The 13,555-nt window shown below is 44.3% G+C and overlaps 1 protein-coding gene across 1 annotated transcript in view; it reads left to right on the forward strand.

The window, feature by feature from the left end:
* Positions 1–13,555, forward strand: part of APOH (apolipoprotein H) — a 204,785-nt gene that overhangs the window by 140,252 nt on the left and 50,978 nt on the right. Inside the window, exons 6-7 of the mRNA XM_063960836.1 lie at positions 6,348–6,527; positions 6,637–6,834. Of these exons, the coding sequence (XP_063816906.1) occupies positions 6,348–6,527; positions 6,637–6,834 (378 nt within the window). The remainder of the gene's footprint in view (positions 1–6,347; positions 6,528–6,636; positions 6,835–13,555) is intronic.

The raw sequence follows: 13,555 nt of genomic DNA on the forward strand, positions 1-13,555 counted from the left end.
GAACACCCGTAAGTATGGGTTCAATGACTTGAGATTCAGAATCGGTCTGACCGAACCGTCCGGTTTCAGTACTATAAACAAGCTGGAATAGTATCCCCTGTTTTGTAGATGAGGTGGAACTGGAACAATGACCTGAGTCAGTAACAGTTTTTGAATAGCTTCTTGTAAGGTTATTCTTGCTTCCTGTGAAGCTGGTAATCCTGATTTGTAGAATCTGTGAGGTGGGAGATCCTGTAACTCCAGCCTGTAGCCATAGGAAATAAGGTCTAGGACCCAGGGGTCCTGGCAAGACCCCGCCCAGGCGTGACTGAAGAATTTTAGCTGGGCTCCCATCTGCCTTTCTTCCATGCATGTGCCCCCCCCATCATGTGGAAGGCTTTGAGGCAACACAGCTCTGTTCCTGAGAACCAACAGTGGTTGGCTTGTGTGAGTTCCCTCTAGCACTCCGGGCGGCGGTAGAGGAACCTCTGGCTCTTCCCTGAAACATCGCAGTCTGAAAGGTCTGTAAGTTGGATCCTGTGTAGTTCTTCATAGCAGGAGGAGCTGCAGAAGGCAGATAGGTGGATTTACCCGCAGTAGCTTTTGAAATCCACGTATCCAGTTCATCGCCAATTAAGACCTCACCTGAGAATGGCAAGCCTTCCACGCCTTTCTTGGAGTCTGCGTTGGCAGTCCACTGACGTAACCATAAACCTCCGCATGCTGACACTGCCATAGCTGTCGTGCGTGCATTTAGCAAACCTATCTCCTTTATGGCTTCAACCATAAAGTTTGCAGAATCTTGTATATGTTGCAGAAGTAAAATAATTTCACCTCGAGGTAAGGGGCCAAAACCCTCTATGACATTATCAGACCACTTTGCAATGGCTTTTGCAATCCATCCACATGCTATAGTGGGTCTCTGAGCCACCCCTGCAGCTGTATACAAAGAGTTGAGGGTAGTCTCAATCTTACGATTAGCTGTGTCCTTTAGGGATGCTGCACCAAGAACAGGTAAAACAATTTTACGTGAGAGCCTGGAAACTGATGTATCTACAATCGGTGGATTTTCCCATTTTTTCCTATCCTCAGGGGAAAAGGGAAAAGTTGACAGTAACTGCTTAGGGATCTGAAACGTTTTTTTCTGGGTTAACCTATGGTTGTTTAGACAGGGTATTTGGTTCTTTTGACACAGGAAAAGTAGCTGAGGATTTTTCCTGTACATTAAAGTAAGATTCCTCACTCTCCTTAGTCACCTTGTCAGGAATATTGAGGACTTCCCTGATAGCGTCTATGAGCACTTCAACTCCCTGCGACAGAGTACCCTCCCCTACCGCCATGTCCACCTCCATTTCTGACCCTTGTTGATCAGAGTCAGAATGTAGGATCTGGGCTAAAGTACGTTTTTGTGAACAAACTGCAGAGGACTGAGACGCTGGTCTGAGTACTGAGTCCTTTTGCATAAACTCAGTCATGGGGGATATCCAATTATCCCGGTAAAACATTGGGTCCGAAAAACTGCTGTTTTTCTGACTTTTTTCCGATGTTTCACCGATTATTTGTTTACAGGCTATTCAGATGGATTGCCTGTAAAAAAAAACCCTTCTGAAAATACACAGGTTCAGTGAAACCTGTGTGGTTTTGTGTGAAACAGCCCCGTTTTCGTATGAAAACGGGGCTGTTTCCCGGGGCTTCTGCTTCGCCTGCCACGGCTTATCAGGGCTAATTAGCTAGCCCCTGGTGGGATAATTAGCCCCGGTAAATTACCGGGGCTAATTGGATATCCCCCTTAGACTTTCTTAAGTATTTCAAGACAATTTAGTAGAGATAGTGGAGATCATCTCCCTAATGGAGTCGAGCCACGCTGGCTCTGCTTCCTTTGTCTGAGAAGGGACACTACACTGAGTACACCCTAGTGAACCCCCAGGAGAGGAGGAACACTGTGTCTTACATGTAACACACTCCTTGATTTCTGACATCCTTGCTGCAGAATGGCATACACACAGGAAAACAGCACAATTAACCCACAAAGAACCTTTCACGAGAGACACAAATGTAGAGAAACCAGCACACAGCGTCCTTATCGCTAAAGTAAGCTTAGCCGGGTCGCAGACTAAGTACCCTAATTGGGGATTACAATGCTGCCTCCCTGCTATAACCCCCTGGTACCGTTGAGGTAAACTGGAGGCTTTCCGGAGGAGCTGCGCATCCCTGCAGTCAGCGTATGTGATGATGCAGTCTGTAAAATGGCACCTGTGAGCTGCTGGATCCGCTCATAGTGAAGCCCCACCCCTGCAAAGGCGCGCAGTCTTCCCGCTCTTTTTTATACTGGCTGAGGTGATTTTTGTGCCTAAAATGGAGTCAGCCCCCTTTTAAGTCTGTAATGCCAGTCTGAGTACTGTGTACACAGAAAGTGTACTGAGACTCAGTGCGCTCCGTTAGAAGCCGTGCATCTGCACTGTGTACTAAGTCTGGAGACCCAGCAGCCCCATAAAGAAGCCGTGTGTCACCGTACCCTAATGCCGCCATAATGGCTAGTCGGGACGCTGGCTTAGTACTCACCACTCTTCTTTCTTCTGGCTCTGTTAGGGGTGACGGAATGCTGCGGGAATGTACGCTCGCCGTGGTGGGGCTTGCGAATAATTCCCTCAGGAGCTATGTCCTGTCAGCGGGGAACGGGACCACTAACCCTTTGGGAGGTTGTTTTTGCAGATCTGGCTTTTTCAATGTATTTTACACAAAGCCGAAATTGTCAGTGTATTTTCTATGAATCTGGCTTTTCAGTATGTTTAGTATGGATTCTGCTTTTCTTATATACATAGAATCGTTGTTGCTTTTCCTACATATTTAGTATGGATTCAGATTTTCTTATATATGTAGAATCGATGTGGCTATTCCTATATATATTTAATATGGATCCTGGTTTTCTTTGGGTGTATATGTGACTTTATAGCATTTTTCTATCCAATATTTCTGTGTTTTAGTTTTATATGTTATGCTGCAAATAAAAATACATTTGGACTATACCCCCTTTGATGATCCACCCCCCACCAAAGCTGTGTCCATAGCTCCATCTCCATGCTGCTCCCTCTCGCCCAGGTTTTCCTGAACCTGTTTTTCTAGATGTTGGAAAAGCTAAATATACCTTGTATTCCTTAATTTGTGGTGTGTGAGAATATAAAATATGGCGTATGCAATAAGCAGGGCCGAAACTAGGATTCTTGTCACCCGGGGCAAGGCAGTAATGTGGCGTGCCTTCCCCCCCCCCTCCCCCCAGCAAGCACACATCTATTTACTCTGGGACATAATCCATATTGATATGCTCCCTATAGTTGTACCCCCTATAGATGCTTTACCTATATATATGCTCCCAATAGATGCACTCTTTAAAGGTACTTTGAAAAGGTGTACTTCTTCTAGACTTACTCCTGATATATATACATTTCCTATGAATGCAATCCCTATGGATGGGCTCACTGGGTCTGGGACTCCCGGTCGACACCAAAAAGGCCGACACACCTTAGGTCGCCATGGACAAAAAGTCGACATGGAAAAAGGTTGACATGAGTTTTTTTGTGTTGTAGAGTGACCGGGAACCCCAATTAGTGCACCGCGTCCCCTCGCATGGCTCGCTTCGCTCGCCATGCTTTGGGCAAGGTGCCTCGCTCCGCTGCCGCTGCACTTGGCCCAGGTTACCGTTCCCAATCGTAGTCCACGCGGACTGTAAAGTATGAAAAAGTTCCCAAAAAAAAAATGCGAAAAACTCATGTCGACCTTTTTTTCATGTTGACCTTGTTCGTGTCGACCTTTTGTCCATGTCGACCTAAGGTGTGTCGACCTTTTTTGTTGTTGACCTGGAGTCCGGATACCAGTTAATACATAAATTATCCCTGGAGATTGCTCAGTGTTACAGAGTAATTCCATATATCCATTTTAGAGATACAAAGAATGAATGATAATATTGGCTTCTGTAACCTGAAGCCGAATTAACATCCCTACACTGTAGCCTTGGCTGAATAGACAATCCCAGCACACTGATACAGCTAGCCCACATGCTGTGAAAGACACACCCACAGGTTGCATGTATACCTGAGAACTTGAAATCAGAGCTCTCTCTCCCAAAACCACTGAGGCAGATGTACAGTAGCTACACACAGCTACAAAGCTCTCAGAAGCATGGCTTGCTCATCACCAGGACTGATCTCCTTACAAAGGCTAAGTATCATACACAATATCACATAGATAAATAGCATAGAATAGTTAAATATGTGTTTGTGATAAAGTAGTTGTGAAATGATTGGCATAGAATAGTTAAATATGTAAATACATTTGACTTTAAGGTTAATGATACTTGTGCAATTATGTGATTGTTATGTGTTGGTGATAATACTCTATGAAATCTGTAATGAATTGGAACAGTAGACAATCTGTAGCATAGCATTCCTGGTATACATTTGTGGATGGTGATTTATAACAGATTGTAGTGGTTTTATATAGTGCATCTTGCTGAAATATAGCATGTGCTTGTAGCAATGGCAGGCTGATACTTGTGGTTACTTGGTGATCTGGTTTTGTGATGGCTCATAGGGACAGCATGAGATATGTGGTGCTGGTCCTGGAAGGCTGGAATTAGTTGGTTTTAGGCCTGAAAAGTTAGCATAATGCGGTACAGACTGGGATTGGCATATAATTACAGGCTACATTATATAACATAGCCAGCATACCATATGCTCTGGTTATTGAGATACTGTGTTGGCTTGGAATTGTGAAATGTGATTAGATGGCTTGGAATTGTGAAATGTGATTAGTTGGCTTGAAATTGTGAAATGTGATTAGTTGGCTTGGAATTGTGAAAGGTGATTAGATTGCTTGGAATTGTGAAGGTGATTAGATGGCTTGGAATTGTAATATAAGTTGGAATATAGTGGAGTCTTATGGCTTCTGCTATGTGATTATGGTGTAGCAAAGAATGCCATGTGTTTGGACTTGCAAATCTAAAATGGCTGCTGGCATTCCGTTTTGAACCATATGTTACAGACTTTGGAATCATGGGAGTTTTCCAAAAATGGAGTCTAGCTTCTGTCCCATGCGGTCTGTGGACAATGCAGCCACATGCTGCCCCTCCCCCACACACACACAAACACACACATACATATACTAAAACCAATCCCCTAAGGTATTTATTTAAGATATATATTGTCCAATATATATCAATAAATCTAGGATTTAGCCGAGTGCTTTGAGTAAATATCTCCCCAGTAATAAATACAGTACATACATACATATTCACACTTCTTTCATCCTATTCTTTTCTTATAAAGTTTAAATCTGTGAAACTATTATATGGTGACTTGCATTGTATTTGACCAATACTGTTTAATGATAAAAGTGAATTCTATGAGTAGCAATTGTTTGTTGAAATACATTCTTATGATTTACATTCTATATGACTGGTGTGCATTCTTATATGAACAGAATATTCCTAATGATTTAAAGATATATATGTCTAGATGCAACCTCTGCGGGTTTGCTTATAAAAGGTAAAATTATACATTTGCTTCAAAGATATGAAATATAGTAATATAATACAAGCAATAGAATCAGACAGAGAAAAGGAGGGGAACAGAGAAGGAAAAAGTATATCCCCTTATCACGACCCCTTATCACTCAGAAATAGGTATGTTGTCTAAATTCTCACTAGTTTATCGCACACATATCAATTTCAATTGTGTATTGGTATTTTTAAGCATGTTTTTTTTTAACATATTTAAATTTACAGAGTACAATTAACAGTAATTGTGACAAAAAAATAAAGAAAATCAAGAGGGAGCAAAATGGCAGCACAGTACAATAGATATAAAGTAGAACACATATAGTTCTTATATGTGTTCTACTTCTACTTTACAGTCAGCGTGTGGGACATTGTAAACTGTACTCTTAAAAGAAATTCTTTTTATATCAGAAAAAAATAAAGAATGTGTTCTTGTGTTCTTGGTAGTCAGTATATTTGAGTGGGTAGAGGGATGTTTATATTCATCTTCATTCAGGATTATATTTCTATCTCTAAACTGTTTATACCTCTGTTAATACCTCTTCAATTATTGTTAGTCTGCATCACGGGGATTGATAATACCACCATATTCTTTTTAATATAGTCAGAAATGATTTCTCTTGTTTATGTGTCCTACAGTCTTTATTAAATCTGTGGTCACTGATGAAATCACTTCTGTACAGTGCACCACAGAGTATTGTTAGTTATATATCATATTTATCACAATGCAACTGTAACTGTTCCCTTTGTAGACTTGGATTTAATACTAGTATATAAATCTTTTTTTATTTCACCAATTTATTTTGTGTTCACACAGATGTAAAATGCCAGCGCCCAACAGAAATACTCAATGGGTACATGAGCTTTTCCCCATACCGAAAGTACAATTATAAAGAAGTTGTTACATATGGCTGTAACCCACCTTATTCCCTGGATGGCCCCAGGAGTTCATACTGTGACAAGGATGAAAAATGGACCCAAAAACCAGTCTGCCGAGGTAAGACCTTCGAACAAGACACCTCTCAGTAACTTTATTCTTAACACAAAGATAAACATCTGACGCGTTTGATTCAATAATGTGGTTTTTTTACTGTGATAACTTACAGCTCCTTGTCATGTTACCACACCAAAGGCCACAGTGTTACATAATGGGAGAAAGACCCGTGTAGATGAAATTGCAGGTCAGCAGATACAGCATGGTGACATCCTGACTTATTACTGCAAGAACAAGATAGATAATTGTGCATACACAGTGGAAAGCCATTGCCGGGATGGAAATTTCACAGTACCCACTTGCTACAAGAGTAAGTACTGCCTGCTAAACCGTACTCAATGCAATAGAAATAATTACTTGTCTAGTGCAGTGGTTCCCAAACTGTGGGGTACATTTACTAAGCAGTGATAAGAGTGAAGAAGTGAGCCAGTGGAGAAGTTGCCCACGGCAACCAATCAGCACTGAAGTAACAGCTATAATTTGCATACTATAAAATGATACAGAGCTGCTGATTGGTTGATGGGGAAATTTCTCCACTGGCTCACCTCTCCGTTCTTATCACTGCTTAATAAATGTACCCCTGTGTGCCTAGGCATGCTTAGGTGCCTCAAGACAGTTGCAGGGGTGCTAAAGTGATAAGGAAAACCAATGCTGGTGGCTGCCAGTCTTAAAATATGTGGACAATTAGGCTGGGTGCACACTTGACGATTTCAAATGATATATCGTCTGAAACGGCGGAATGGACGATATACTGTATCGTTCACATCGTCCAGTGTGTACATACAATATTGTGAACGATGCGTGCACCCGCAGATCGCTTTAGACATCATTCATGCATGCTCCTGGATGTGACTGGATGACATCACTGACGATATAGGTAACAATATCGTTCAGTGTGTATACGCATAATATCCTTTACCGGGAAAAATCATTAATGATGTTGCATCTTCTGTGCATCGTCAAGTGTGTACCCAGACTAAGGGGGGCATGTACTAAGCAGTGATAAAAGTGGAGAAGTGAGCCAGTGGAGAAGTTGCACATGGCAACAAATCAGCATTGATGTAACATTTATAATTTGCATATTATAAAAGTATACAGAGCAGCTGATTGGTTGTCATGTGCAGCTTCTCCACTTGCTAAGTTCTCCACTTTTATCACTGCTTAGTACATGTCCCCCGAAGAACCATAACTGTGTCCAACACCACATATAAATTAATATTTTTTTAATTTATCAATAAGGATCTTTTGGATAAGTGGTGCCTTGAAAAAATGCTGCTACGCTAGGGCGCCATGATTCAAGAAAGTGTGGTAACCACTGGTCTAGTGGGGTTCAGTATGATTTACCGGTGGCCGGGATGCCGACCATCAATATACCGACAGCAGCATCCCGGCTGCCAGTATGCCAGCAGCGGGGCAAGCGCAAAGGGTCTCCTTGCGGACTCGGTGGCTCGCTGCGCTCGCCACAGGTTCTATTCTCACTGTGGGAATAGCCCTGTTGCGCTGGTATTCTGGCTGCTGGCATTGCCAGCTGTCAGGATTCTGGTGTTGGTATTTTGAATGCCAGGATCCCAACAGCCGGCAAATTAAACGTATACCGTTTAGTGAACACAGAGTCTTCTGAAAATTGAAGTATCATTCTTTGTGGGGTAAAGAGTATATGTCCATATTACTTACAACTCTAGGAGAATAGGTCAGGCTTTATAATACATAAGGAGAGGACTACAAACATTTCTTCTCTAGCTCATCACCAAGTAACTGGACCATAATACCACATTACAATGACATGATTAGGGGAGGAAATGAGGAGATAATAGTACTGTATATAGTGAGCAGAATACTATGGTGTTAATCATATCTTTGACCAGGTATCCGGACTCCAGGTCGACAGCAAAAAGGTCGACACACCTTAGGTCGACGCCAATTGGTCGACATACCTTAGGTCGACATGGACAAATGGTCGACAGGAACAAGGTTGACATGGAAAAAGGTCGACGTGAGTTTTTCACGATTTTTTTCTTTTTTGGAACCTTTTCATACTTAACGATCCACGTGGACTACGATTGGAACGGTAATCTGTGCCGAGCGAAGCGGTAGCGGAGCGAGCCATGCGAGGGGACGTGGTGCACTAATTGGGGTTCCCGGTCACTCTACGAAGAAAACGACACCAAAAAAACATAAAAAACTCATGTCGACTTTTTTCCATGTCGACCTTGTTCATGTCAACCTTTTGTCCATGTCGACCTTTTGTCCATGTCAACCTAAGCTGCGTCGACCAATTGGTGTGTCGACCTTTTTGCTGTCGACCCTGAGTCCCAGACCCCTTTGACCAATTAATGGTCAGGGAAATGTGACCTAGGTCTGCCTAGTGAATACTTGAAAACATATACACAACCTTATAAATTGTCTGTGTGGCTTAGTGATGGAATGAAGCACAGAACAAATGGTGTGCATAGCTACTCTGAAACCAAATTTCCGAGCATGACAGTTGGCACATTCACCGTCTTTATGTGGCGCTGATTTCCAAGTTCCTTACAGATCCTTCCACTTCTGTTAGATCCTTCCACTTACAGATCCTTCCACTTCTGTTAGATCCTTCCACTTACAGATCCCTCCACTTCTGTAAGACACCTTCCTCCAGAAGTCACTCATGTGTGACTGTGAACCCAAGTTCACGCATGCACACTAGACTGCTGAGTTTCACTGCTATCAAAGTAAGAATCGGGAGACAGCTAATCTTTGTATCAGCTTTCTCTGCACTGTAGCAATGCTGAATTGCTGTAATAATTTTGTATCCACCGTTGCTACTACTGAGTGGACCAGTGGACAGTATGATTGTGTCATCGTGGACCCGCCCTCTGTTACAGAATGCCGCAACTACCGGCGTTGTGAAGTGGATTGCAGGGCCACGCTGATGCAAGTGAGAACGACACACATAATTTACTGCCCAGGCCACACGCTTTTACTCAGTAATTGGGTGGCTATGGGCATTTTTTGGTGCCTCACGGAATAGGCCAGTATGTTTTTGATGTTGCATGCAAAATCCTCACTACACAATGGGCTTGATCCTCACCCGACCCTTCCTCAGGGTCTCCCTTGAAGAATTGCAGGTCCATGTGTAACACCCCGGTATAACAAGTGTGTAAACTATGTGGAACAGGTCAGGGATACCTTGATGGACTATTCCTCCTTCAGCAGCAGCTCTTCTCTATTCCTGGCAGAGAGGCAAGGTTTCCCCAGACACAAAGAAAGGCAGTCAGGGCTTTATATGAAAGAATAAATGGTTTACCACATAACTCAGAAAAGGAACTGATTACAGTAGGGAAGGGAAAGATTTGATTCAAGCAACTTAAACAAAGACACCATATACACTTTTAAGTCATTACACAAATGGCAATATAACTAAATTTGAGATTAATACTATGTTGCTTAGTAATAGAAATCAACTTATGCAGACAATAATAAGAATTTACTTACCGATAATTCTATTTCTCGTAGTCCGTAGTGGATGCTGGGGACTCCGTAAGGACCATGGGGAATAGCGGCTCCGCAGGAGACTGGGCACAAAAGTAAAGCTTTAGAACTACCTGGTGTGCACTGGCTCCTCCCCCTATGACCCTCCTCCAAGCCTCAGTTAGGATACTGTGCCCGGACGAGCGTACACAATAAGGAAGGATTTTGAATCCCGGGTAAGACTCATACCAGCCACACCAATCACACCATATAACTTGTGATCTAAACCCAGTTAACAGCATGATAACAGAGGAGCCTCTAGAAAAGATGGCTCACTACAGCAATAACCCGATTTTTTTGGTAACAATAACTATGTACCAGTATTGAAGACAATCCGCACTTGGGATGGGCGCCCAGCATCCACTACGGACTACGAGAAATAGAATTATCGGTAAGTAAATTCTTATTTTCTCTAACGTCCTAAGTGGATGCTGGGGACTCCGTAAGGACCATGGGGATTATACCAAAGCTCCCAAACGGGCGGGAGAGTGCGGATGACTCTGCAGCACCAAATGAGAGAACTCCCGGTCCTCCTCAGCCAGGGTATCAAATTTGTAGAATTTTACAAACGTATTTGCTCCTGACCAAGTAGCTGCTCGGCAAAGTTGTAAAGCCGAGACCCCTCGGGCAGCCGCCCAAGATGAGCCCACCTTCCTTGTGGAATGGGCTTTTACAGATTTTGGCTGTGGCAGGCCTGCCACAGAATGTGCAAGCTGAATTGTACTACAAATCCAACGAGCAATAGTCTGCTTAGAAGCAGGAGCACCCAGCTTGTTGGGTGCATACAGAATAAACAATGAGTCAGATTTTCTGACTCCAGCCGTCCTGGAAACCTATATTTCCAGGGCTCTGACAACGTCTAGCAACTTGGAGTCCTCCAAGTCCCTAGTAGCCGCAGGCACCACAATAGGTTGATTCAGGTGAAACGCTGAAAATCACCTTAGGGAGAAACTGAGGACAAGTCCTCAATTCCGCCCTGTCCGAATGGAAAATCAGATGAGGGCTTTTACAGGATAAAGCCGCCAATTCTGACACGCACCTGGCCCAGGCCAGGGCCAACAGCATGACCACTTTCCATGTGAGATATTTTAACTCCACATATTTAAGTGGTTCAAACCAATGTGACTTTTGGAACCCAAAAACTACATTTAGATCCCAAGGTGCCACTGGAGGCACAAAAGGAGGCTGTATATACAGTACCCCTTTCACAAACGTCTGAACTTCAGGGACTGAAGCTAGTTCTTTTTGGAAGAAAATTGACAGGGCCGAAATTTGAACCTTAATGGACCCCCATTTCAGGCCCATAGACACTCCTGTTTGCAGGAAATGTAGGAATCGACCTAGTTGAAAATTCCTCCGTCGGGGCCTTACTGGCCTCGCACCACGCAACATATTTTCGCCAAATGCGGTGATAATGTTTTGCGGTTATATCTTTCCTGGCTTTGATCAGGATAGGGATGACTTCATCCGGAATGCCTTTTTCCTTCAGGATCCGGCGTTCAACCGCCCTGCCGTTAAACGCAGCCGCGGTAAGTCTTGGAACAGACAGGGTCCTTGCTGGAGCAGGTCCCTTCTTAGAGGTAGAGGCCACGGATCCTCCGTGAGCATTTCTTGAAGTTCCGGTTACCAAGTCCTTCTTGGCCAATCCGGAGCCACGAATATAGTGCTTACTCCTCTCCATCTTATAATTCTCAGTACCTTGGTTATGAGAGGCAGAGGAGGGAACACATACACTGACTGGTACACCCACTGTGTTACCAGAGCGTCTACAGCTATTGCCTGAGGGTCCCTTGACCTGGCACAATACTTGTCGAGTTTTATAAACATGTGGAAGACTTCTGGGTGAAGTCCCCACTCTCCCGGGTGGAGGTCGTGTCTGCTGAGGAAGTCTGCTTCCCAGTTGTCCACTCCCGGAATGAATACTGCTGACAGTGCTATCACATGATTTTCCGCCCAGCGAAGAATCCTTGCAGCTTCTGCCATTGCCCTTCTGCTTCTTGTGTCACCCTGTCTGTTTACGTGGGTGACTGCCGTGATGTTGTCCGAATGGATCAACTCCGGGTGACCTTGAAGCAGAGGTCTTGCTGAGCTTAGAGCATTGTAAATGGCCCTTAGCTTCAGGATATTTATGTGAAGTGATGTCTCCAGGCTTGACCATAAGCTCTGGAAATTCCTTCCCTGTGTGACTGCTCCCCAGCCTCGCAGGCTGGCATCCGTGGTCACCAGGACCCAGTCCTGAATGTGCGGCCCTCTAGAAGATGAGCACTCTGCAACCACCACAGGAGAGACACCCTTGTGCTTGGTGGCAGGGTTATCCGCTGATGCATCTGAAGATGCGACCCAGACCATTTGTCCAGCAGGTCCCACTGGAAAGTTCTTGCGTGGAATCTGCCGCATGGGATTGCTTCATAGGAAGCCACCATTTTTCCAGAACCATCTCATTGATGTACTGAGACTTGGCTCGGTTATAGGAGGTTCCCGACTAGCTCGGATAACTCCCTGACTTTCTCCTCCGGGAGAAACACCTTTTTCTGAACTGTGTCCAGGATCATCCCTAAGAACAGAAGACGAGTCGTCGGAATCAGCTGCGATTTTGGAATATTGAGAATCCAATCGTGCTGCCGCAACACTACCTGAGATAGTGCTACACCGACCTCCAACTGTTCCCTGGATCTTACCCTTATCAGGGAATCGTCCAAGTAAGGGATAACTAAAATTCCCTTCCTTTGAAGGAGTATCATCATTTCGGTCATTACCTTGGTAAAGACCCGGGGTGCCGTGGACCATCCATACGGCAGCGTCTGAAACTGATAGTGACAGTTCTGTACCATAAACCTGAGGTACCCTTGGTGAGAAGGGTAAATTGGGACATGAAGGTAAGCATCCTTGATGTACCGAGACATCATGTAGTCCTCTTCTTCCAGGTTCGCAATCACTGCTCTGAGTGACTCAATCTTGAATTTGAACCTCTGTATGTAAGTGTTCAAAGATTTTAGATTTAGAATCGGTCTCACCGAGCCGTCCGGCTTCGGTACCACAACAGTGTGGAATAATACCCCGTTCCCTGTTGCAGGAGGGGTACCTTGATTATCACCTGCTGGGAATACAGCTTGTGAATGGCTTCCAAAACTGTCTCCCTGTCAGAAGGAGACATCGGTAAAGCCGACTTTAGGAAACGGCGAGGGGGAGACGTCTCGAATTCCAATTTGTACCCCTGAGATATCACCTGAAGGATCCAGGGGTCTACTTGCGAGTGAGCCCACTGCGCGCTGAAATTCATTGAGACGGGCCCCCACCGTGCCTGATTCTGCTTGTAAAGCCCCAGCTTCATACTGAGGGCTTGGCAGAGGCGGGAGAGGGTTTCTGTTCCTGGGAACTGGCTGATTTCTGCAGCCTTTTTCCTCTCCCTCTGTCACGGGGCAGAAATGAGGAACCTTTTGCCCGCTTGCCCACGAAAAGACTGCGCCTGATAATACGGCGTCTTCTCATGTTGAGAGGCGACCTGGGGTACAAACGTGGAT

This window comes from Pseudophryne corroboree, chromosome 3, assembly GCF_028390025.1.
Source record: "Pseudophryne corroboree isolate aPseCor3 chromosome 3, aPseCor3.hap2, whole genome shotgun sequence".
NCBI lineage: Eukaryota > Metazoa > Chordata > Amphibia > Anura > Myobatrachidae > Pseudophryne > Pseudophryne corroboree.